The sequence below is a fragment of the Eretmochelys imbricata genome, chromosome 4, assembly GCF_965152235.1.
Source record: "Eretmochelys imbricata isolate rEreImb1 chromosome 4, rEreImb1.hap1, whole genome shotgun sequence".
Classification (NCBI taxonomy): Eukaryota; Metazoa; Chordata; order Testudines; family Cheloniidae; genus Eretmochelys; species Eretmochelys imbricata.
Genome location: NC_135575.1, coordinates 93153974 through 93181126, shown reverse-complemented (window position 1 = coordinate 93181126; position 27153 = coordinate 93153974). Strand labels below are relative to the sequence as shown.

Sequence of the window (27153 nt, the reverse complement as noted above, 5' to 3'; positions counted from 1 at the left end):
ACTGGAGGATAGTTAATGTGATGCCAACTTTTAAAAAGAGCTCCAGAGGAGACCCCGGCAATTACAGGTGAGTAAGCCTGACTTCAGTACCGGTTGAACTGGTTGACTGGTTGAAACTATAGTAAAGTAAACTGGTTGAAACTATAGTAAAGAACAAAATTGTCAGACACACAGATGAACATAATTTGTTGGGGAATAGTCAACATGTTTTTTGTAAAGGGAAATCATGCCTCACCAATCTCCTAGAATTCTTTGAGGGGGGTCAACAAGCATGTCAACAAGCAGAGGCAAGGACCTGTTTGTGGACTTTGTCTTCACACTTTTTGTTAGAACACTTCTTTCTCTCATTGCTTTTGCATATTCATAATACGAAGCTATGATTTGCCATCTCTAACACGAATACTGACCTGCGCATAAGTGTCACTGAATTAAAAAGCTAGTTTCTAGAATGTTTCAAAGGCTAGTACTGCATGGGTAGGCAGTTACAAATTAAAACCTTCTACCAGGCAGACTACATGCTAGACAACAGTATGTACAAAAGCTTACAAAGAGAGAAGCATTACATTAGGAATTCGCATACATTTATATCTACCCACTATGCAGTACATGCAATCTACTGCTACTGATGCACAGCCTTCGGTGAGAGACATATTTGGTCAGCAAATTTCAATTGAAAACTATTATCATTTGAGATACTTTGACAATTAAGAATATACGATGTGAAAACGTGTTTTCTTGTTTGTATATGAACATTTTGCAATATTTGCCATATGCCAACAGTGTGTGGCAAAAATACTTGCCCATGCAAAACCAATTAAAAAAATTTAATACATTGTTGTGTGATAGCTTTGATCAATAAATACCACATTAAGGTGTTGAAATTAACTCAGATGGTGAAAACTGTAGTCATAGTCATGTTGCAGTGTTTCTGGAAGTGTGCAGCACCAACAACAAAAAGACTCATTTGGGGTATCATTGTTTCACCTTGCCTACAGGCTTACGGCACCACTTGACAGTTCCACATCATACCTTATCTAAACATACATAAAATAAGCTTTCAAATGACATATAATGTGGGTGTGCTTAAGGTGGGGACATTAAACTCCAAAAATCTTTTCTGAGGAATTGTCACACCTATTTGAAGCTGTTACTAAGACTTCTTAAAGTACCCTAGTGTGATCATTTCTGGGGAAGTATTAAAAAATAAAACAAAATACAGACTATAGCTGGATCTGAACACTGGGGAGGAATCTTGGATTGTTGGTAGAAGACCACTTGTTTTTGATACTTGAGAAGTATGTTGTTGGCACTGGAGAAGGGATGCATCTCTTCTTTTCCTCCCCCAATTGGACACGGGTGGAGATAATTTGACATTTTTAGCAGGGCTTAAACTCAGTTCCTCAAGTGACTGTCCACATGGATTATATTTTTGGCCAGTACCTGCAACTCGTGCTTGGACCACCCAAAGGTGTAAAAGGCAGAATAGGCTCAACCATCCCTCAGTTCCCTACCAATCATAGCAGTGAGACAGAATCCCTGTAGTGTCTGCCTGCTTCTTTGAGCACTGTGGTAGCATTAGTGTTAGTTAGTAGTATTGTTAATTAATTAGTAGCGTTAGTCTTTTTGCCTGTTGGCACAAAAAGCCCCAAACATTTTTAGTTAGATATTTAATTTATAGATTAGACCCTACCCTCTGTGCAGGGGCTCTAGCAGTATGGCATAAGTGAAACCTCTGGGGTTCAAACCTGACCCTTGTTTAAGCAGCACTGAAGCTTCAATGACAGGCACTAAAGGTGCCTTGTTTGTTTAGTAGAAGATGATTTTCCTGAGCAATTCTCCTTCTCTAAGTAGACTCAAAAAGGTAGAGCAGCCTTCTTAAAATTCTTCCTATGGCAGACACTTATGCAAGCCTTGTTGGACATCAACAGGAAGAACAATATATAAACCTCAGACCTTGGTCAGTTCCTCGCTGTAAGAGTCCCAGTGAGCCAAGAGATTCTAGCCCAAGGTCCTTTGATATGTCAAAGAAGAGTCCGTAGTTGTCTGCCTGCATCCTGGAGAGCAAGAGAGCAGCAGGAAGGAACTCTCTCTGGTGCCTACCTGAGACACAAGAATCAGCAAGTGTCTGAGTTGTTTTGGGTTCAATAGTCAAAAGGCAGTGAACAGTCTAACAAAGAGGCAGTGTAGACCGCTGTATGCTGCTGTCCAAAAGAATCCAATCTTGGATGCATATGCACCAAGAGGAAACTATGTGGACAACATCTTAGGAAGACTCACAGTAATTGTAAGGTAAGTAACCATTCTTTCTCTGCCCCCTGTAACCTTTGAGAACAACTATTTGCCCTGTTTCACTCCTCCAACAGTATTTGTTACTGCATTCAGCAGTGATGGATTAGAACATTATCTATATATTTCTGCTAAAATGATCAGTAGCTTGAATTGACATTTAAATTGTCATAATTGTGTTTTAGAGTTAATACCCCCTTGAGAAGAATGTGGCAGTTGATGCCTCTCAAATATATTGTTTTGCTGCATGTTTGCAAACTGATATGTAACACTGCAACATTTTATATTTAGAAGATTTTCTTCACAAATATGAGGCCTACACACTTTTTAAAGGAAGGTTATATTCTGTATCCTAATTCTGTGGCACGACAAGGATTGAATGGCAAACTATGTAGTATTGTAGAAAATACAGGTTCTTAAGCCAGATTTTGCTCCCCTCCCAAGTACAGTGATGTAAATATAGCAGATTTTCATTTAAGTCAATGGAGTGACTTTGATGTAACAGCAGAATTTAGCCCCCTCCCTTTAGCTTTCAATATGACCATCTCAGATGCAAAAAAGCATTTGGAAATTGAATAGATAACCCAAGGTTTTTTTTCCACTGTTTTCTATTGTTTTGTTTTTAAGACAAAAATAAAATATTGAAAAACTTATAGTGAAGTACTTATTTTTCAAATCCACAGAAGAACACAGTTTGGGGAAGTACACAAATCAGGAGATCAGTACATATTGTGTACAAAACTACACTCAATCCTGCAGTTAGATGCAAATGAGTGTCCCTTTGCACACACATGGAGCCCCTTTGTAGTCAATGGGACTGTGCAGATGCAATGGCTATTAAGATGGATCCACATGGAGGATAAGGGGCCATACTTTGGGCTCTACATGCAGTAACTCATGAAAAAGCTACACACCGAGGGAAAATGGTAGGTTATTACACTGTGTCGTATTTCTTTGGTTGGAGTTCTTAAGGTTTAAATAAAACTTTGGGGCCAAGTATATCCATAGTGAAACTCCATTAACTTTAGTAGTGTTAGAACTGGAATGAGTTTTGCCCTGATAAACTAAATTGCATTTAGCCCTGACACTTGTATGAGCTAGCTGTGTTCTTTGCTTCCAAGATACGCAACTGATTGGAATCTGACTCTGAAAAAAAAAATTATTATAGACATCTTTTCTTTAGTTCTTTAAAACAAGCAAAATTAGTTGTCTGTGAAAGGATGCAACAGTCCTTCTATTTTTCTAGTCATGTGATTTATAATAATCAGCAACAGTGAAAGCAGATATCCTCCACATGTATTCAAAAAGCATCTCTCTTGGCAATTGCTGATAAGACTGGAATCTTTAGTCTGCACTGAACAGAATTTGAATGATGAGCTGAACAGCAGAGTGTTTGTGTGCATGTATAGTAGGGAAAGTCAGGCACAGTGCTGAGAACTGACATACAAAATAAAGCCGAGATGCTGAAAAGCCGTCCTTACAAAGTTTAAAAAAACCCAGCCCAAACATTTGGTTAACCTTTGTGAAGTGGAAGTGCTCATCTCTCACTGTTTTCTGAATGATCTTAAATTTGGTTAATTGTTTTTAGATTTGAAAGCAATTGGCAGACAGTCAAAGTTTGAATCTGATGAAGTACAATTGGTTTGTTCACAGGAAGTTTGGAAAGGAAAATAAAGATCTAGCAGACAATAAAACAGTCATGATGAAGCTAAGGCTAAGCCATCATGTCAACACAGAAGAAAGCAAACAGTGTTACTGAATTGACTGGAGCAAGCAACATTTAAAAAAAGATTTTCTGTTGGAGGAGACCTGATAGGGTTAGAAGTTTATGCATTTAATGACCTTCAGCAAGTCATGGGCAGGTCATTTATACCAGGATTGCCAATTCAGGGCTAGACTGGCAATATGCCAAAGACCAATGACCATACCTAATTTCCATAAATTGGAGCAGCCATTTTAGTCTAATACCATGGCCATAGAAACTACAGTTCATAGAACGCAATGCCCCATGTTGATTCCGAGAGGCCAACATTTAGAACTCTGCCAGCTGCATTTATCCTGTGGACTTCACTTAGCTATCCTGTGGTTCTGATGTAAATAAAATAATCCACCAAACACTCCCTCCTCAAATACTTCGAAATTGTAATATAATGTAATTTACACTAAATAAAAAGTAAGGTTTTATATGTGTAAATCACTGTTACTTTACATAATTAGCTGAAATGTAACTCAGACCTGTATGCAAAAAACAACACAGTACCGTGTATGCGTGACAACAGTTGGTAGAAGAGTTTCTGATGGAACAGTTTTCCTTTGGAATTTTCAGTTTTCAGTGGAATTTAAACATTTTATGGGAACACGTCAATTCCACCAAAAGCTTAGAGGGAAACCAGTCAGGCAGACAAGCTAACTGGTGGACTGGCCAGGCTGCTTGCCTCATGGCCACCCTCTCAACCTGATTTTCCAACAGTCCGCCCACCAGCCAGCCACTGGGCTGGTAGGAACCCAGTGTCACCTGCTGCCCAGTGAGCTCCCTGGGCTGCCTCAGCTTGTTTGCTCGTTTGCTAGACAGTCAACAAGCCAGCCAGCTCGCTAGCTCCTCGGTTGGTGGGCCCTGAAATTGATTGCTCTGTTTTGCCAGAAATACTGTGCTGTCAATGTTTCACGCTGATGTGGAACAAAATGAAACACCAACAACCTGTACATTTCTTGCAAAACAGAAATTTCTTCAGTGGCCAGCTTTATTAGTAATAAAGGATGTCTGGAGTACTCTATTTTGTAGAAAAGGACAAGAAACATGGGACTTCTACTGTTTCAAGCCTTAGAGGAATTACCAGAGGGAGCCAGGTATGGTGTGGGAGTCCTCTAGATTGTATTTATTTATTTAGGTCCTTGGAGACTTAAATACCCACCTAGACAATTCTATCAACAACCTTGTATCCTGACCTGCATGGTAAATACTTGGTTTCTCCCAAGTTATCTCCAGATCTTTACTGTCAGCCAGACACATACTAGACTATCTTTAGCCAAGGGGTGGATACTGGGAACATAAAAAACATACTTCTCTCTGTCAGATGATCACCTCATCCAAGTGAAAATCATAGCTTTCCCACTATCTTTCTTGGGTGGCAAACTGACTAGAATGGTTCCTTCTTAAAGTCTATTGAGTCAATGAATTTTGAGATTTTCAGAATCTAGTGAACCAAGAACTAACAGGGAACCTATTTAACAGCAACAGATAAAATACAAAGGCCTAAGACTAGAATGCTGCTGATGTAATATGCACTTTGAATCTATTCAACAGCAGCACAAGGATTTTTCACTGAAATAGACTATTCTAAAGGAAGTGAAAAAGGCACTGGGGCAACAAATCTTCCTACAGAGATTAGACATAAGAGTGACTCTGAGTTGGGACAGTGTGAGTACTGCTGCTACTCCACCTACTGATGAGAAGGCTCCCCACTCAGGTACCAGCTCCTCCTGCTGCTTGTCTTGCCTAATAAGTTGTCTCTTTACCAGCCAGTGAAAAGGCAGGAGGAGGGGACTTCTCCTTCTGCTTTTAGAGAAAGAGGAGGGCAGTGTATTCCTGAACCCCCTTCACTTGTAATTAATGCCTGTCCATATTTGTTCATAGGAAACAAAGTTCCATTTCAGGATGGCTGGACATGGCAGTTGGGGAATGCTAAGGAAAATACAAAAGCAGAATCCATTGTTATCCCTCCTTTAAACTAAGTTAAAGGCTCCTGCTGCAGGACACCCCTTTTATTGCCTCGTCAGGGCTTTGAGATAAAGCCTCAAGAAGATAAAGTATTCCACTGTATCTCACCCCAAATCTGAGAAGACTTCTGTTTGTCTTCAAAACACATAGATGAAACTGACAAGAAAACACAGTACAATGAAAGATAGCTGTTAGAAGTGCAGAAGGCTTGCTGATCAAGAAACTTACTCGTTTATAGCAGGAACATGATACAGAACTAAGAGATGGGATTTTCTTAACACAGACTAAAAATGGTAAAGAATAAAACTGCTGCAAAACCTGAAAAATGCCTTTGTCATGAGCAGGCATAACCTTTGAAATTTCAGTTAAAAGGGAATATCCCATGAATCGAAGATGAGGATTTTCAGACTTTCTAGTTCCTTAAAGTCCTCTTTTGTTTTACATTGAGAGTAGTGGTGTCTCTTACCAGGGAAGCACAGGCAGGCAGTAGATTAGTACTTATTTAGATGGTAAATTCCAGCCTATTTGAATTGTATTAAGCATTCTCCTTATTTCTGTAGGATTTGTCATAAATCTTGAGTAAATATACTTAGCACAACCTCAAAGACTGAAGTTTTGATTTCTCAGAGGGCTCAAATCTTTAAGCCTTAAAACTTCTCTTGTTTAAGAGAGATAAAGCAAAGGAATCTACTTGTCAAAACAAATATAGCAAAAAACCTGACTACAGTCCTAGACATTATCTCAATGGGAAGTGGCACTCATGCTAGGCTTTTCGGTAGCATTCTTTGCCCAGGAGCGAAATCTATTATAGGAATTAGTACAGCCTCTTAAAATGATAGCATCACTAAGAAGCAAATGAATCCTATTCTCTTTCCCTCTGTCACCCCCATCCATTCTTCCTCTTTTAAATAGTCTTCAAAGTTTTCTTCAAAGGTCTCCATCCTATCTTTGTTGCCATGGTCACTCAAAGAGTTGAATCAACATTTTCAAAAGTAGTGACTGCTCTAAATGCTTTGTTATTGGAGCTACAGAATCAGTTCTGTGCTGACTAGCGCAACAGAAGAGAAGTCTTTTTCAAATCAAGTTTACCCTGCACATTAAACTAATCTGAGGGGAAAAAAACAACCATGTGCTTGCCATTGGCGGGAGGCAAAATGTGGCAGGAATGATGATGACCCCATTGTCCTAGCTGCAACATTTGGAGCAACACAAAGGGTTGAGAAGATACAGCTCTTCTATGACATCTAAAGATGTTTTACTCACTCTTTTTAGTCACACTGAAACTGAGAAAGACAACTGCCTCTCTGAAGGAAAGGAGTCAGGAAATATGAAGGCTTCTGAGAATTTATAAAAAAAAAAACAGACTTCCTCTCCCAACAAGTGAGCAGGCTGAAATAAGGGTGACACATTTGGGCAGCAATGGTGGAAGGAGCTGGCTGGGTCAGTCCTAGACAATGGATGTAGGGAGAACACTGGGGCAGCTTATTTATTTAAAAAAATGTGAGAGATGCACCTTCTGTCATTTTGCTTGATTGGGGCTTCTCATGTCCACTTCATTGTTCCCCTTCAAATCTCTTCTCACAACTCTCTTTTGTCCTCATACCTACAAAACCCATGACAATGGTTAGCCTGCTGGTGTGCTGAGACCACTGCCTGTTACACTGACTAATACTGTCTCACTGTTTCCTTGTATGCCCCCATTTGCCTGTATCCATCTGTTGTTTCCTGCCCTCTATGGAGGTTGTAAACTCTTTGGGGCAGGGATTGTCTTTCTGTTCTGTTTTTGTACAGTGCCTAGTACAATGGGCTTCTAGGTACTATGGCAATACAAATAATAATAAATGAAGTATGTGTTTGCCTTTCTTCTGAGAGGAGATGGGGTAGAGAGGTATGTCTCCTCTATCTTCATTTGACTTTCTTTTCATGGCTGTCTCCTTTCCTTATGTCTATTTTCCACATTCCCCCCTTCCTCCTCCAAATCTTTCCTTTTCTAGTTATCTGTCTCTGCCATTGCCCTTCCAGCAGCTCTTTCTTTTTATTCACCCTTCCCACATTATCTGCTTTCCTTTGCTAGTAATCTTCTGACTTCTGCTTAGGTTTACTCTCTCATGTTCTTGCCAGTCTATGACCCACTCCACCAATGGCTTCCCTACGCTCTGCTGAGCTGCTCCCATCACTTCCCATCTTTTCTTTTTTCTCAAGTTTCCATAAACTGTTTCTCTCTTACCATCCACTGTTGCTGGAGCCCCCATAGCCTTCTTGTCCTGTTCCTCCCTTTATTTCCATGCACACTTAATCATAGAATCATAGAATATCAGGGTTGGAAGGGACCTCAGTAGGTCATCTAGTCCAACCCCCTGCTCAAAAGCAGGACCCATCCCCAATTAAATCATCCCAGCCAGGGCTTTGTCAAGCCTGACCTTAAAAACTTCTAAGGAAGGAGATTCCACCACCTCCCTACTTCATCCACATCAATTCATCCAGCCCGTTACCCCTACAGCTCCATTGAGCTTGTGTCCCCACCAGTTTCTAATCAAGCCATCCTCTGTCCTGCAGGCCTTCCCTCCAGCCAATTGCATTTCTGACCCCAACCTCCTTCTCATTTAAACATCCTCTGGCCTCAACCCTCCCTCCAAAAAACCCTACTAATCCAATTCATCCCCGTCCCTTAGTACCTAGTGCCCTCTTCCCAGCAAATGAATCCTGTGAGCCACAGCTCCTTATGTACTAATGTAGCCATTTGATTGTCCACAATTCCCATCCCTTAGCTCCAGTTGGGCCCATTCATTCTCTGATCCCCTGACATGGGTGCACCACTCACTGCTGGTCTGGCACCTCTTCCTGGCCACTCTGGGGATTAGCTCTTGAGGTCAACTTCCCTTTCCATGCAGTCACTGTCTCTCACTCAGGCCTGCAGCTACTCTCATCCCAGGAACCGCAGTGTCCTCTTCGTGACTCAGTCCTCCATCCAGGTGACTCTGTGTTCCTCCCTTCCAGGGTAACAAAGTCCCCTCTCTCTACCAGTTCTAGGCAGTCTTCCCTTCCACTTCTTTAGTGCCACTCCCTTAGTAGCTGCTAGGGGAACCCAGGCCCACCCTCTACTCTGGGTTCCAGTCCAGGGCCCTTCAGCTCAGCAGTTCTGCGCTTTCCCTCATTGCTCCTTCCCTGGACCACTTCTTCCCACACCTGGTTCCCCTTCTCTCTCTGGGTGTACTAACTCCAAACCCTCTTCTAAGGAAGTGACTACTGCCTGCTTTCCTGCAGCCTTTCCCAGCAGCCACTGCTGTCTGATGTTAGCTACCTCGCTTTATACAGGTCCTGCCTGTTCCTACACACTGATTAGCTCCCTGCCTCTTGCTCCAGGTGCAGCCTGTAGAGTTAAAATAGCCTCCCTGGCCACCTTAACCCCTTTCAGTCCTGGGCGGGTGGTCACCTATCACACCCCCATGAAAGAAAGAGCAGTGCTTTGTGAACCAAACCCCCCTTTACATTCACTCCACCAAGATCAGTTTGCCTCTGTTATCCTGCTCCTCTTTTGCTTCACTTGATCTCAACACAGGCAGAATCATCAAGAAGATTCCCTCTGCAGTCTTCTGCTGTCACCCAGGTCTTGGAAGTCATTTTCTTTTTAATGAACTGCCTAACACGCAGTCAACGCCTTTGTCATCTGTTTGTTTACAGGACTGCCACATCAAAAACTAAATGTATACGGTATGTCCTCAGGCCTTTAAGCAAGAGGTGTCCACATAAGAAAGAATGGAAGGCTGAGAGAAGGAGACACCACAATAGACTAGACTGTTATGTCACCTGGGGAGAGAGATATCCCATGTGAAAGAGAACAGGTCTCTCTCTCTCTTTCCTACAACATTTTTGACAAAGGGTTAGATCCTGCTCTCCTTACCAAAGCAGACTCACTGAATGCATTGGGGCTACCCATGTGAGAAAGCCAAGCACGATTTGGCCCAATATCCGATTTCACCAGTTCATCGTAACTTAGAATGGGTGACAGGTCCACGGATTGGAATAGCAGAGGTATTTCAGGTCAAGCTTACATAAAATATGGCTACATTATGTGTGGCTCTGACAAGCACTAACAGCCTGTCACTGAGCATCATGTTAAAACAATTTGAGCTAACAGAAAACACAGAAGGTGGGAGGAAAAAAGACTGGCAGGGATGAGAAAGAACATGTGCTCAGATATTACAGTGATGAGAGTCACATACAGACCAGGACAGATAGCGGAGGACACCAACATGATCTTATTGTGAAATAATGTGAAACTAGGCGCCAGAGGCATAAATTTGTCTAATTTTAAAATCTATTCAGCCAGCAATTTTTAGAACTACATACACAACCATCATTGGTTTATACTTTGTCTGATGATCATGAGAGTTTCTTAAGAGAAAATGTTTTTGGTTTAGTGGAGAGGAAGTGGAAAAAAGAATATGAAAGAGAAAATAATTTTTAGGAACAACAAAAAACGAAGTAAACCACATCCATATAACTATCATGGACTCGTGTTGGAAAGTCAATATAAAAACATTCTAAAATAGAAAACTTTGAAACCATTTGAAACTTTGCACTATTTAGTATGAAAATAATACGCTTTAGAGTCTGTGCTAACAGAGAATGTATTTAATCTGACGCAGAGTTGGAGATGAAGCAATCCAGTCTACCATGGGAATGCTTAGCTCAGTGTCTGGTAGGTTGCCAACCATTTAAAATGTTTTTGTGTTGGTTTAATGATTGCTCCCATGAGCCTTGATGGTAAGGATTGACATTAATTAAAATACTAAGTCATCAGAGCTTGTATTGTGGAGTGGGGGAGAAGCAGAATTGGATCCAATCCTCTTCAAGGTTTCTTTGGCTTTCCACATTTTTCTTTTAGATGCATTGTACATGCCAAGTGTCCTCTGAGCTGAGGCACAACAATGTAAACAGACGTTCTCTGCAGATATGAAGTAACTCTTCAGGTTTTCCACACATTCCCATTTAACTGATTAGAGGATACTCATTAAAATCAGCTGAACATGCAACTGAGTTGCATTCTGAATGCTAAATATATAAACAAAAAAGAGGATTTTAAAAGATGTACGCTATACGCAATCCAGTAGGAGCTTTGGGCCTCATCCTGCTCCCACTGATGTAATGGGCAAAACTCTCATTGTCTTCTCCGGGAGCAGGATTTACCTGGAGCATGTTGGAAAAGTTACGCCTTTAAAGTCTGTGAAGAACTTTACATACCAAGCATTTGATACCCAGGCACAGACTTGTGAATGTTTATGGAAGGACTTAATTTGAGAGACTAATAAAGTTACACTCAAATAGTATAATATGCTGTGAATAAGGTCGAATGGTAAAATAATGTTGGCAAAATTTTTAAGGAAAGATTTACCTTCTTGTCTTTAAGTACCCAATCATGAAAAGTAGTACTTACAACTTTAAGAAATTGCTAAGTGTGTTTATATTACAAACTCAAGATCCAACCCTAAGAGGCATCGATCTTTCTACTATTAGCATTCCCATTGCATTGCACTGGAGAAATCAGTGGGCGGAGAGGTTGCAATGTGTCCAGCTGTCATTAAACCTTAGAATGAAATTATTTGCACAATATGGAACAACAAACTGAAAATCAAAACAAGTTTAATATGAGATAACTGCACTAACACTTTATATCAGTGAGAACAGTCTGAGCTCCAGCCACAAAAAGACTACTCAGGCATTCATAATGTAAGTGATAAACAGCCCTCTTTTATATGAGAATATAGGGTTCTCTCGTGCAGGGAGTCAAGATGCTTTTTGGTTCTTTTACCAGTTCTGTAATCTTGAGGCAAGCCTCATTTACCCACTAGTGGGGAACATAGCTATAATAATGCTTACCTGACTCACAGAGATGGTGTGCAATAATTAAGATGTGTGTAAAGTACTGATATCCTCTGAGAGTACTAAGATATTGATAAACACTATTAAATGTCATGACAGGGTTTTTCTTATTTAGGGAAGCAACACTTTTGAAAACTGGAATGCTGTTTTAATTTGATTAATTAATTAGGTACAAGTTTGTGGGTCTCCAAATATATATATACTGTGTATCTCTACCTTAACTGGCAGGTTCACATGCTGCAGTACAAACACCAATAAATTTTCCTATATTGTGTAATTTGGCTTAGGTCTCTATTTTGTAACTTTCAGAAGTCAAACTGTGTGTGAGAGATTTGATCACTGCAACAGAGAGCACTCGAGGCCAAGCGATGGCATTCCTGGATTATGTGAACATTCTTTGGGATTTTAAACATGTGTGAACCCAAGATTATCTGTTTCCATATATTCTCTCAGATCGTGGTGTTCTTTATCTGTCTGCACACCACATATTTACATATTTTGGCTGAGATCTGATTTTCCACTAGATCTAATCTACAGGGGTTACAGGCAAATTATCTTCATCAGTTTCTTCTTGAAGGTTGCTGTATCAGGGAGCTTGGGGTGCTGGGCAGCCTAGTGGTTGGAACGTTAGACTTTTAGCCCACTGCTTGGTTGAGGAGCCTCAGTCTTTAAGGCAGGGAAGGAGGGGGACCCAGACCATCTCTCTCCACAGGCTTCCAGCCCTTGGCCCTGTGTGCATTGACCCTTGAACTGGGTGAGGGGGGAGCAGCCTCCCAGAAAAAGAGTCTAAATCTACTGCCCTGGGCTTCTTGCTTCCACTGTCTCTTCAGTTCGGGGTGTTAGCCCTCTAGTCCAATTCGCTGGGTGACTTGCCTCTCATAGTGCCCTCTCATGGATCTTGCTGGCACCTTGCCACGGTCCTAGGCTCCTTCAAGTGGGGCAGCCATGAGATGGTGAGGCTGAACCCCACAATGTCTCTGGGCTTCATACACCAGTTCCTCAGGTGCAGGAGACTCCTAGGTCTCCTCCTTGGCTGAAGAGACAATACTTACTACCAGGTGGCTGCACTGGCTGGCAGGCTAGTGACCCTTCCTCTCAGGTATGGAGACAGCTAGCTCTTGCCTTTGGCGTTCAGCACCAAACTGAGCCAGGTATTCTCCTTTTCTTCCCCCCTCCAGACTTGGCATTGGCTGCAGGTATAATGGGGCTGGAGTAGCTGGGCCCAAAAGGTTCTCTTTAACCCCTGCTTTGCTGGTGGGCAGTTTCTCTGCTTCTTCACAGTTGCCATGCCCTTTCCCTAAGGGATTGAGTGCCTATTCTACATATATTCTAGTGGCTATGCAGGTCTCAAGCACATGCAGGAAGAGTGACTAGTAGAGAAGAAGGTCCTACATATTATGGGGTTCTGGTGTATCTTCCATTATATGTACCCAACTCTCTCTCCTGGCTGCAGGACTAGTAGGGGGCTCTGTGACAGCTCCTTGCTTGAGCTGCTACACAGCATAAGGACCATTCCTCTGTTTATTTATCTGTAAAACAGATCTAGTATTCACCTCAAAGGGTAAGATAAAAGCTTAACTACTATTTGTAAAAAGCTTTGAGAGCACCAGATTAAAGATTTTAGAGAGAAAAAAATAACCTACGTTTCTCCTGCTGATGTTTAAAGCCTTTTATTATAGCTATTTGCACTACCCCATGAAAAGAATAATTCTTGGTTTAGGTTATAACGTATATTGTATAGCCGTAGACAGTATAAGCACAAGTTAAATATATAGCCAGTACTAAGTTCTTTTAACTGTCTTCTGGAATTTAAAAAGGAAGTTCCCAGTGTTCCCTTTTTGAAAAAAAGTGTTTTGTTCACTGCTCTTTAAAAGGACTCAAAAATCCATGAGCCCTTTGCAAACCCAAAACAAACTATGTACATGGAGTAAGCAGTACATAAGCACTGTGGTGCACTACAAGTGCAAGCTTTAAAGGAAAGAGAATCCAATTGTTCTCTATTTCCTTTTTGGCACAACATACTGTGAAGCAATGTTCCCTCTAATTTTTGACAGGCCGTTTGCACAAAAAATTCCTTCTGTGCCAATTTTTGACAGGCTGTGTGTGCAAAAAATTTCTTTTGTGCACTTCTGTGCAAAGTTTTGTATGCATGGTGTTTCGCCATGTGCGCGGGGTTTAGGATCTGCGTGCGCACGCGCACAGCTTAGAGGGAACAGTGCCGTGAAGTGAGTCACCTGTGATCTGTAAAACTGTATATGAAATACATACAACTTATATTGGAAAAATTCATATTTGTTAAGACTACACTGTTTTTAAGCCTCTAAGCTAATTTAGTTCAAATTAAGCAACAATTATTGGACTTCTTAGAAAATAATTAGTAAGCTTAAAAACAGAAAAACAGCTTCTCTGAATTATTTTGGGAAGGAATTGATCTAGTGACTAGAATGTGGGACTAAGACTCAGGAGAGCTGGGTTCTCCTTCCTGGCTCTGCTACTGATGTCCTTTGTGCCCACAACTCACTTAACATCACTTGACTTCAGCTAACCCAACAGTATATTGGGCATAACGGAGTTGAAGTGAGGCTTCATTCACGTTTGTTGAGGTTCATAGAATATCACGGTCGGAAGGGACCTCAGGAGGTCATCTAGTCCAATCCCCTGCTCAAAGCAGGACCAATCCCTCATTTTTGCCCCAAATCCCTAAATGGCCCCTGTTGTGAAGGCCAAGACTATAACAGGGTTCTAAAAAGAACTAGATAAATTCATGGAAGATAGGTCCACCAATGGCTATTAGCCAGGATGGGCAGGTATGGTGTCCCAAGCCTCTGTTTGCCAGAAACTAAGAATAGATCACTTGATGATTACCTGTTCTGTTCATTCCCTCTGAAGCACCTGGCATTTGCAACTGTTTGAAGACAAGATACTGGGCTAGATGGACCTTTGGTCTGACCCAGTATGGCCGTTGTTATGTTATTAAGTGTTTTGACTTTCTTAAATGAAAGCGCAAAATATTGTTCAATTGTTACTAATGGGGGGGGGGGGGGGGGAGTCTGTTAAAGGAGTTCTCACAGTGCTACCGCTATACAGCCACTGTGATTTCCCTTTTTGAGACTGGGCTGTTTTCTTTGAATTGTGCAGAAAGGCATAAATAATTTTAAAAGCTTCCTCTGCTATAAGAGGTAGGGAAGAAGAAAAAGTGTTCTATTATATAGAATGCTGTAACATCTACTACTAGGCTTGGCCACTGGATTTCCTACCTGCTCCCATTAATTCAGGAATGAAATATGCTTGTTACAAAAATGTTTTCACTTCAATAGTTGAAGATCTGATGCGTTAGTACCAAATCTTCAAAAGGAGGGGAAGTTTTATTTTTCATTCTTTCTACAGCCTTCTGGAAAAGTAGAATGTATGGAAATGGTATGGACTAGAGCTAAATTGCTCTCTCTCTTTAACTACAGACACTTAGACACCATCAGTACTATGGCTATCATCACCTTCATAAGGAAGTGAAAGGTAATGAAGTCACTCAACCAGCACATATTCACTGCTTTATTGCACTTATGATATCCCTAAAGAGAGGGATTGATATTCAGGGTGAAAATGCTCATTTTTTCAGTTTGTAAGACATCTAACACAATGTAAACAATTGTACATTTGAAAAAATGAGGACATTTTTCTAACCTAGCATGAGCTCTTGGACTGTGGCTGCTCACAGGGTATTACTGACTCTGGTTCTCTGATCTGGCTGTATCAAACTCCTTTGGTCAGCAGGGTTAGTAGAAGCAAGCATGGCTCATTTTCTCGGAAAGCGGGGTTACATTTTGTTTCCTTCCTTTGAAACCCCCCTTCAAAACAATAAAATAAACCAAAACCTAACCTGGAGCTTTAGCCTTGCGGTTTCCGTAGCAGAACAAACTGTTTGCCTGGTGAATGTTTACAAAGTGAATTGCTAATTAATTGCATTTTTGTACTAATTTCTTGGCAGAAGCAAAGGCAGTGAGATACTCACTGCTAACAACAGGTTTCAGAGTAGCAGCCGTGTTAGTCTGTATCCGCAAAAACAAAAGGAGTACTTGTGGCACCTTAGCGACTAACAAATTTATTTGAGCATGAGCTTTCATGAGCTACAGCATAGCCCATAGTCCTAAAAAAGATGAGCAAGCCAACTGTGTACATGATGGTCAAATATTTAAAAAGGGTCAAGTTGCTCCTCAGCTGTGTGCATTTTGGAAGGAGAAAAAGAAACAAGTTGATGTGACGAGGGACAAGGAAGGAAGGGAGCACAAATGCCTGGAGACCTGATGGGACAAACAGCATCAATACTATTACTATTGTAATACTATTGTAATAATATAATATTATAATACTATTGCAATTACCAGCAGGAGAGTGGGGTTGGGGGGGGGGCAGGGGGGTGAGAAAACCTGGATTTGTGCTTGAAATGGCCCAACCTGATTATCCTATACATTGTAAGGAGAGTGATCACTTTAGATAAGCTATTACCAGCAGGAGAGTGGGGTGGGAGGAGGTATTTTTTCATGCTTTGTGTGTATATAAAAAGATCTTCTACACTTTCCACAGTATGCATCCGATGAAGTGAGCTGTAGCTCAGGAAAGCTCATGCTCAGATAAATTGGTTAGTCTCTAAGGTGCCACAAGTACTCCTTTTCTTTTAGCATCAATACTAAACATCCCTTTTCAGTCCTCTGGTTGCATCGGGTTAGAGACTGCGTTGACGGCTTAGATCCTGACGACATACCTAGTGCCTGTCCGCCAATGCGGTGTTTACCGTGGTAGTTTTCACACGTGCCTGGTCCGCCTTTAGCAGTGCTGCCTGGCAGCGCCATCAGCCCAACCAACTCCCGCTTCGCCCAGCAGGTCTTTGACAGATAACGATAAGGCTGAAAGTGGGGGGGAGGGAACACCCTCTGTCCCTGATCTGACCGGGTCCTACCTTTGCAGCGATGCCCTACACCGTGCACTGATCCTGCTCGCACAGGAACGAGTTGCGACCACAGTTTCTTTTCCAAAACCGACTCGCCTGGGGGGGTTGATGGTTCGGTGCAAACGTTAAAGAGGCCCCCGTTTATCACGTGCCGATGAGCACTTGCCTTCAAATTGCTCAAGCCTCTGGCAACACTCCTCTTGGGAGGAGCGGGAGCCGGTGGGGCCCTCCCTCAGCTCCTGATTTTGCAGGCGTCAGAGGAGCTGTGTCAAGGGGAGCCGCTTTGTAGCACGGCTGCCGCAGTAGTGAGTCAGCTCACTGTTTATTAGGCCCGAGGCAGCGGGGTTTGGCTGGCCGGGGTGGGGGGGTCGGACGCGAATCCACGTTTTCTAATGGAAAGCACCGGCACACCGCGGGAGCCGCTCTCCCCGTTTGCCTCCTGCCCTGGCATTCACAACAGGTGCCACGCCGGCCACAGCCGATCCTTTGCGCCCCCCCCGAGAGCGAACTGAAGCTGCCCAGCAGCATGAGGGGGCACGGAGGGGTCCGATGGCGAGGTGGCACCCGCCAAGACAAACGCCCTCAGGCAGCGCTAAGGTTGTTCCCAGGGCGAGGCCGGGAAAAGCCCGGGGAGCCGAGCGGCCTGGCTGGGGGACCCCTAGGGGAAGCTGCGGCGCTGAGCGAGCGTGCCCCGGCCGGCAGAGCAGCGCTGTGCGCAGTGAGGTAATCCCCGGAGAGCAGCGAGTGGGTGGTCTGTGCGGAGGGAGGCGCTCGCTCTGCTCCCTCGGGCCTGATGAGCCAGTTCCTGCAGCTGGGCCGAAGGCGGCCCGCAGACTGCACTCGGCACATTTCTTCATTTCTCACTTGAGTGCCCTTCTTTAGTTCCCTTTCAACTGCCCACTTTATATCGGCTTCATTACACCACCGCTCCATTTGTAATGTAAATCGGGAAACTCGGGGAAGTTTTTCTTTTGGCCTTGTCTACGGAAGAATACCGAGAGGTATTCAAAACGTATTAACACAAATCAATGGCACCAATAAAAGCAAAATCTCCTTAGCAACATAATCTTGATTGCAAAGGGAGAACTGAGAGCATTTAGCAGAACAGTGGCCCACATGGAATACGCATTTGTCTAGAAGAATGCAGCACAAAGCCTAAAAGAGAGATGCTGAAAAAATCCAAAATTAACTCACACTGAACAGTTACTCTTTTTTTCAAAAGTACACAATTGGCTACATTAAATCTATCGTGCGCTTTTCTGCTCAGCAACATTGTATCATACCGCTTTGCAAGCTGAAATTACAACACCCTGCATGCTTCAGAATAGTTCCAGGGCGTTTTTTTAAATATATCTAAAAAGAGGCTGTTAGGGATTTCCTAAGCAGAGTAACCGAAGAGGGTAAAATGTTTCATACATAAAGAAATAAGTTGGCTGATTAAATTCAACGCTCTTCTCACAGCACTGGATAGAAGTGGAGTTAATATTGCTCATTAAGGTTCAGTTTAAGGAACATTACTAGGTTTTGTAAGACAGTCTGGTAGATTTGCCTAATATGAAGTAAGGAAACAATAATGACTCTGATGGGAATAAGCTGGTGACTTTGTCAATTGGATGGAAATAATATATTAACTGTGTAAGTAAGATAGATATAAAACAAAATTGAAACACAGCCTTAACAATGGTGTTATTTACTCCACCATAATGGTAATATATACCAATATCACTCTGGTATGAAATACTTAAGAACTTTAGCCACAGAGTTAAATAAAAGCTAGTTTGAAAAATTCAGTGTAGGCAAAACTCTCCAGTTTGAATACTGCAGTTCTAGAGAGTTTATGAACAGTAAATCACTCACAATTGATTTTTCATTCTATCTAAATCAGATTTAAAGTATTAACTTGATATGATTTAAAACAGACCTGAAGAGGAACTCTGTGTAAGGAAAATTTGTCTTTCACTGTCAGAAGTTGGTCCAATAAAAGCTCTTACCTCCCCCACCTTGTCTCTCAACACTTAAAATAAGCTATTATGCCATAAAACAACTTTCAATGTTTTATAAAAGAAAATAAGCCTGAGTAAATAGCTTCACAATTATTTTATTAGTTTGTAATACATACAACTTAAATGCTTTAAAAAGGTTTTGTATTGGAATCCATTCCAATCCTGGGTCAGGTCAGAAAAAACTTACAGAAGGTTGATGCATTAAAAAAAGTTGTGAAATTCAACAAGAGATTAACTTCAGTAATAGTAGCAGAGGTGGTTAAATATTGTTAAATGTGCATATTTACAATTGCGCAGTTTTAAAATTATCCTCTCCTCACTCATTTCCCTCCCTTCCCCATTAACATAGTACTGGCCTTTAAGCTTTCAGTCACTCATCCTGGATTTAAAATATCTGAAGAGTAATGTTAATATCCTCAAGTCACAGCAATCCAATCCTTCTAACATTCTCAACTGTTTATTACTATGATACCCTTAAATCACATGATTACTTTTGAATTTAGGTATTTGGGAGGCTGCTACTAAGTCTTAATGTAAAGTAAATTTATTTATTTGGTTTTTATTTAACATAGATTGATGCAGTGTGGTTATTTTAACAAGTTTATTTGGCCAATTTGACAGCTCTCTTAGGTCATTTTTAGGATTACTGATTTATAACCGTGTTTCACAGGATTTTACTAACCATATACAGCCAACGGTATCTCTCTGTAACTTCACTTAATCAGCTGAGTTACAGAGAGATTAATTTAGCCCATACAATCTGCAATAAATTGTCCTTATTTTAGTTGAACCTAGGTCAGCATTTTCACTGCAAAATTCAGGTCTTTTAGGGAAATCTAATAAGTTACATATTTTAATGCTGAACTACTCTAATTTCCTTGAAATAATTTACTCTGAAAAAAACCTTCTGTTTTAAAATATATACAAAGCATATCCTGATGGATTAGGAAGTGTGTTGTAACCATAACATAAGAGATCACAAACTTAACTTTTAAAGCTCCTTAAGAAAGTTCCTCCATATGCAGACCCACCTTAAAGTATTTTAGGATTACACTGCACCAGCATATTTTGATTTATAAAAGGTTGCTAAAGCATGGTCTATAAAATGGATTAACAACCCCATTTTTACAAAATAAAAATGATTGAAACAAAATTTTTAGATTACGATTGATCCTAATTTTTGACATTTGAAGCAAAGTAATTTTCAATGTTTGTTACAAAGAGAAAATTAAACTGCAAGAACCATTAAAAAATGTTATATCTGCCCCTTAAAGATGAACATTTAACAGTTCCATTTCAGTAAGACACACCCAGCTACAAAATCTACTTAATTTACCTGAATTTAAGCTATCCTCACTGGATCCTAACTCTTGGGTCTTATATGTGTTGTCACATGTATGGACAAGTTAAGATTTTTCTTTGAATACAATTAACCATGCATTACAGGCTCTAGCTTTGGAAGAGATTGGTGTGTAATTAAGGCTGTCCCACTTTTATCCATGATTCCTATTTGAGCTAGATATCTTAAGTTTTAAACTAGTTTAACAGAAAGGTAGAAGATGCTTTATCTCTACAGTGGAAGTGTTTCTCATAAATAACAGAGCTGGAGAAATCTCTATCAATTAGGGCACAGCCAAAAAGGTTAATGAGGCACTTACTGGAGACCCAAAATGTAGTGGGAATTAGAACATTGTCTACAAAAGCTCAGGAAAGGGATTCAATTAGCCTTGACATAACCTTCATCCTTCAATACCGTTTGATACAGAAAGAAACCCATTTTGAAGTACACTCAGAGAGTTCTGTTACCAAGCTCTATGTTCAGCCTTTTGCACCTTGCCTTCCTAACTAAAATTTATTACAATTACCTTGATTGCACCATTGCCTTATTGCAACTTTCACAAATGCTTGACTCCTGAGGGTAAATGGGAGAGTAACTTCATTTTCTCCAAGACAAGCTGATTTTAATGAAGCAGTATCAAAGGAAATAAGCCTGGATGAACTTTTAAAAAGAGTGTCTTTCAATTAAACAAAACAATCTAGGTTACAAAAAATCTATTTCATCCAGCTGTGATGTGGTGGGGATATACACTGACAAAATTAAATTTTATACACATAACTCAGAGGATTCTTTTTTTAACAACTAGTCTCAAAACATACCAAATCACACTGACTACCACTTTTCCAGGAGATTCCAGCGGTAAAGAACGATGCTATCTATATCAGTAGACAATAACAAAGTCCAAAGTTTGACACACTGTTACTAACAAAACTGAATATATTAATCTGGCAGTGAACTAGAGCACTGCATTAACTGAGGATACGGCACACATGAGCCACATCACACAGTAGCAAGAGCATTTGCTTCCACTGCACTTTTTCCCACTGGCACCCGCTGATTAAGTCTCCCAGCAAAAAGAACATTTGCATTTATCGTTACCAGAAAATCCTGGCTCACCCAGTTTGCAGACACACCTGTCATAGAAAGGGGAAGCATATGGAAAGCATTTCAATGTGGAACTAGTCTTCCTTGGAAACATTCAGGTTCTGCATTTACAGCAAGGGAATTCATCTATCCTTATCTGGTGATCTAAAATGCTCATTGTGTTTAACATCCTCGCACCACACAGTGAAGTGGGCTGCCTTGGCCACAGGCTGATTACATTTTAAATGGTCATGCATACTAAAGTCCAAGTAATCTTCTGGGAAGCAATTTGTAAAATAAGCTTCCATGTAGTCAGGCCCATTCAGCCTATTAGCTCTGTTATTATCTTTCCTATTAATGCCTCAGGAATTATATTTTCACCTAAGTGTGGCCAACAAAATCAGTATATAGTGTACACTTAACAGAATGGGAAGGATGGTTTTAGGGAAAGAATCACAGAAATTGGAGGGAATTAGTAATGATGATGAATACAGATTTCTCTTCTGAAATACCGTCCTTTCAAAAGCAAATTATCTAAGCAAGAACTTGGTTTTAGTCATGGATCCAAAGCCAGTCAGGCTGAAGGCACCATCCATACTACTGGGTTCCTACAATGAATCCAAGACATATTTTGAGACAAGGATGCATCCTTGATTGATTTTAAGTATCCTTCACATTAAAAAATTTGACCTTAGGGAGGGAGAAGGCCCTTATCTACAAAAATGCAGTGCTTTGAAGTGTAGACTAGAGCTGTCTATATATATAGCACAGGTTACTGGATTTAAGAGGTACATGTCCCATTTATATATCTCTTTAAATTGTTCAGTATTAAGCTTTCTGGATCAGCAATCTGCAGGATTACCAACCTCAACTATTGCAAAATCATGAGTCACTCCTCCTCAAAGTTAGATTTGTTTAAATGTCTCTTGATTTTAAATAAATAAATACATAAATACATACATTTGAGGGTTCTTTTCCTTCTAGTTTCTGAGCCTTTAGGGTTCACGTATTCAAGCTTTTACCTGCAAACACGAGGGCTACAAATTTACTTAATTAAAAAAAAAGCTGACACTCTAACCTAATCACGTGCCTCCAGGAGCTTGTGATAAAAATCATGAGTTGGCAACATTGAAATTGGTAACTATTTGGGGAAAAACAGTTTTTAAACCCTTTCCTATGATATTTAGAACTCTACTACTACAAGTCCTCAGAATCCACAGCATATGGTAATGAAAAATTCAGTTATTTTGATGAGTATAACTGGGACTCTTGGATTTACTTGTAAAATTTATTAAAAAGTACCCTTACCAAAGGGACTGTGAAATGCTTACTAGCTTTATGTAACTTTTATCTATAAAGATTCCCTCCTCTAATTAACAGCTCACTGCAAACTCTGCAAATCCCACTGGAAGCTTCAGACCTTAACCAATGGCCAACTGTTAAGGGCTCTTGTAAATATATTATACCATCAGGACTTCTCATGTAGGGCCTGATCCAAAGCCCTCCGGAATGGGAGCCTTTCCCCAAAAACTACAGTGCATCTTTTGATGATGGAGACAAGTGATTTTCTTTGCTTATACTATGGAAAGAAAGAGAAATCCTGGCCAAACAATTAAAGGCAACTGCATTTACAAATCAACTATCTAAAATAACTTTCAAATACAGTCACTGATGCCCTTAGCACCAGTTTTTCACGCTAAAGGTTAAATAGGCATAACTAGATACTGTGTTAAGATTTCTCATTAGTATTCTTTTTAATTAAGTGCATATCCAGCCTTCACAGTTCAAGCAAAGACTGATAAGTTAACTAGTTAAAGGGAATCAGAAAGATTACTTCCTTTTGTAGGATATTTTCAGGCTATCCTTTATAATTGTAAAGCAGTTAACACACAGACTAGTCTAGTGTGTTAACTGCTTTTCATTTATAAAAGGGCAGCCTTTATATCCTGCAACAGAGAGCAGCATTTTGATTCCCTTTTCTCTTTACCACTGTCTTGCGGCCTGCCCAAACTATAAATTGTTTTATTTTGGTAGTTGGGACTTGTAGGAAAGAAACCATTGCTAGAGTCACGTAAACCTACTGCCGATTGGACAAAACACTAGAAATTATGTTAAAAAAAATCCCTACTGGCCACAACGGAGATTAACTTGATGACTTTTTAAGGTCTTTTACATCTCCAATTTCTATTATTTTTGTTCAGAAGTTAAGGGATTTGTGTAAAGAAGTTTTATAATTACTACTGGATGAATGGTCTACTTTGACAGGAGAAACCACGAGGATTTAAGAATCTTGGTCAGCCATAACTGCCTCAATGATCCCAAACTCCTGAGTCTCTCTGGAGCCATCCCAACCATCCCAATCATCTCAGAGACATTAAAAATTGCTTCTTCGAGCATTTCAGATATTTTGACTTGTCCTTCATGTCAAGGAATTTCCAAAGTTTTTGATCTACAAAAACTCTAATTTGGACTTCTACAACAGATATTCAAAGAGTGATACAGAAGTTTAAAAAATGAGCTGTAAAGTGTGATAAAATGAGACTGACATCCATTTGGTTAATAAACATTTGACACCTTGAGCAGTCATGGCTCTTGTGTTAACACAGGGCAGTACTGCATATAAGAACTTTACAAGAGATATGCCCCAAGTGAAAATCTTTAAGCCACTCAGACACTTCTTCATTAATGAAATACCAATGGGGAACTGGAAGGGATAACAGATACCCAACAATATGTCCATGAAAGAGCTATTTTATACAGTCCATTGGGAACTTTGATAACAGTAAAACATACCTGCAGCTTACACAAAAAGCACAAGAGCTCCTTTCTTCAAAGCAGAGAGTAGGAATCAATAGATAAAAGCTGAGTAATGGAAGATCTCTATTCTGGAGCATATATAGAGAACACAGATTAAGATAATTCAGAGAAAACCCTTGACCTTTCTAGACAGCTCCCAATATCAAACAATGAATATGACATTCACTAGTGAAGATTTATAGAGAATAACTATTTTGAAGAAGTATACAAAAATAGTTCATAACATCCAGGTACTTGTATATATTAATGAGAAATGAACCTTGTATTTAAAAGAGTAAAAAGAGTAAAAAGAGAAAGGTATTTGTGTCGTGATATCAACTTTTCATTCATACGAATATTAAGCAGAGTATATTTGTTTGTCATAGTTATTCACATTATTGCTTGCTACCACAGATGTATGAGTAACAGTTTCTTAGCATACATTAATGTTCATGTACAGTAATTCCAGTCATACAAAGAACAAACTTAAAAATAAGATTACTGAGTAGCTATTAAAAACAAACATATATGAAGATATGTACAACAAAGTGAGATAAGTAACAGAATGAAATAGGACTGGCCTGACCCAAGCATACATCACATATCCAGGTTTTTTAAAATCATATTTGTGCAGAAAATAAACCTTGTAAACCTAAATGGGAAGAAATCAGGGTGCAATAAATATTTATCCAGTACATTTCTTAAGTTCTCACTATTGTCCAGCGTACCCTGCTTTGACTAATTTTGTGATACAAGGCATCCATCTCCATTTGTGTCTGGAACTGTATTTTTCAAGATTTCTCTCAAACAACGGCCTACGTAAGGTTATAAATGCATTTTTAAAAGCCCTAAAAAACCTGGAAAAGATTTTCTTGGGACAATAAATTTACTGAAACAAATATTTTTGCACCCTTGTGTACAAGCTCTGGTAAACAATAAGAAGTAAAGAGTTAAGCTGTTACATGGCATTAACCTGAATTAAGATATATACATTATAAGTTGCAATACTAATGTATTTTTGTGATCCTGAGCTCTAGTAATCGTTAGATGCATGCAAACCTTTCCATGATTTTTCCAGTCTGAATAAAATACTTCAAATTCTGGTTTATTAACCTTTAAGATAGAACTTCTTCAGAACCAGCTGATAGATTTCTTCACAAAAAGAGCACAGACACTTCTAATGGTGCATTGACATTTGGGTTCCAAAATGGACAGTTTCAAACAAGCATATCTTTATCTCAGTAGAGGTGGCTGGCTGATATTCCCTTTGTTTCCCCCCCCTCCCCGGCCAAAAAAAAAGGGGGGAGGGAATAAAAATATACAACTAGAATGTCACAGGCAAAATCTGGGGAGGGTCATAGAAGTTACTTAGGTATACAGGTTAAATATTAAAAACTTCCACAATTTACAGTCAACTCATTACGTGTATTATGGGTTAAAAAAATATCTGCTCGCTTGTAGGCTATTTTCACCTGTATATTTATGTTATGTATATACACACACACACATATAAAAGACTCTGAAAATCAAGATACATTAACAAACATAGGAAGTACAAGTAATAACTTAAGTAGTACTTAACATTTGCATGAAATGACTTTTGCAAATTTTGACAAAATGCACTTAGAACATGCTGTTATTAAAAAATAAAAAGAACAAAAACCACCACAATAATCTGTAGAACCAATGCTATATCACCACCAGGAGAGCACCAAGCAAGGCACCATTGGAAAGACAACATACTTGGATAAGTCTCTATAAATAAAGCAAATGCTAGTCTGGTCGAAAAATCGGTGTCTTTGGTAAAAATTCTATCAGAATGACCTGTATAAAAAGAAAAACAAATTTAATGAAACTTGGCATCAGTCTTATCCATTAACTGAAGTTCATCACAGCAACCACTCACAAAATTTGTTTACATTTATCTAAAAATGTGGGGAGAGAGGAAGGAAAGAACAATCAAGGGCCATGCTACCCTCATTAGGTAAGGGACCACTAGGAAATGATGATACACATCATGTGCCAATCTAAGGGCAGTAAACCTTAACAGCCAGAGTATCATATGGGATAGAGAAACATATGGCTCACGGGTCATGTTAAAATAAGCCACCAGCTAATTATTCATTGACAAACTCAGCTAACTGGCTCATAATTTTTTTCTAACAAAATGTAAAGATATGGATGTTAAAAAGAGAAGATGAATACATGTAAAAACAACTTTATAACTAAACTATAAATACTTGTTCTCAGTTCAGATCAGTTTTGCAATCAATTGAAAATAAAAAAACATGCTTAGTTTCAATGATTTTCCATAAAAAGTACTAATTACTACTCCACTAATAATCTGTTTTACATATTTCAAGGCCCATCTCCATATCAAACAAATTCTCAGGTAGGTAACAAGAAACTTGACTTGTGTTTCAACATGAATATTCAGAGCTAGATTCTAATGTGTGAGCCATTTTGCTATAGGAGGCCATCAATATAACATATCTGAATATAATCTACCCCTTAGTGTGTGTTGAAGGGCATCTTAAGAAAAACTACTCTTTCAAAACTTTCCTCTCCATAAAATTGTCCATAAAATTACTGACACATCAGTAAGATTGGGACTCCTAACACTCTACTCTGTTCAACAAAGGAATGTAATTGAATTTTATTGGTTTCTAACTGTGCAATTCAAAGCACACTGGTAAAAGGAGGTAGCCTTTCTTCTAATCAATTAAAATTGCATTCCTAAAATTTTTTTAAATAATACGTTTCATCATCAAAAGCCTATCATATAAAAAGCATATTACCTGAAACAGACAAAAAGCTGACACTCAGTAGGTACATTTGGGTGCATAGGAAAAAAACTAGCTGGCTGTTTAAAGGATAAATGCCTCATCTGTCTTTTATAAAAAGGTGTGTATAGGGGGGTGGGGGGGCAGGGGGTGTTTAATCCATGGATTTGATCCCTGAGGCCAAGGTTTTCAAAGCCTTAAAGTTAGGATTCTAAATATAAATTTAGGCAACTCAGTAAGTAGTTTGATTTTCAAAAATGCTGAGCACCACTGACCTCAGTGGGCTGCTGGGTGCTGAGTGCTTTTGAAATTCAGGC

At 39.8% G+C, this 27153-nt stretch overlaps 1 protein-coding gene and 1 long non-coding RNA gene across 3 annotated transcripts in view; both read right to left on the bottom strand.

Moving 5' to 3' along the window:
• The window catches only part of LOC144263630 (uncharacterized), a 204530-nt gene extending 187588 nt beyond the window's left edge, over positions 1–16942 (bottom strand). For both annotated transcript variants that reach the window (XR_013345839.1, XR_013345840.1), the window contains exon 1: positions 16842–16942. This is a non-coding gene — a long non-coding RNA (uncharacterized LOC144263630). The remainder of the gene's footprint in view (positions 1–16841) is intronic.
• A 1968-nt stretch (positions 16943–18910) lies between these two features.
• CHIC2 (cysteine rich hydrophobic domain 2) overlaps positions 18911–27153 on the bottom strand; it is a 38795-nt gene continuing 30552 nt past the window's right edge. Inside the window, exon 6 of the mRNA XM_077815624.1 lies at positions 18911–25877. Within this exon, the coding sequence (XP_077671750.1) occupies positions 25827–25877 (51 nt within the window). The 3' untranslated portion in view covers positions 18911–25826. The remainder of the gene's footprint in view (positions 25878–27153) is intronic.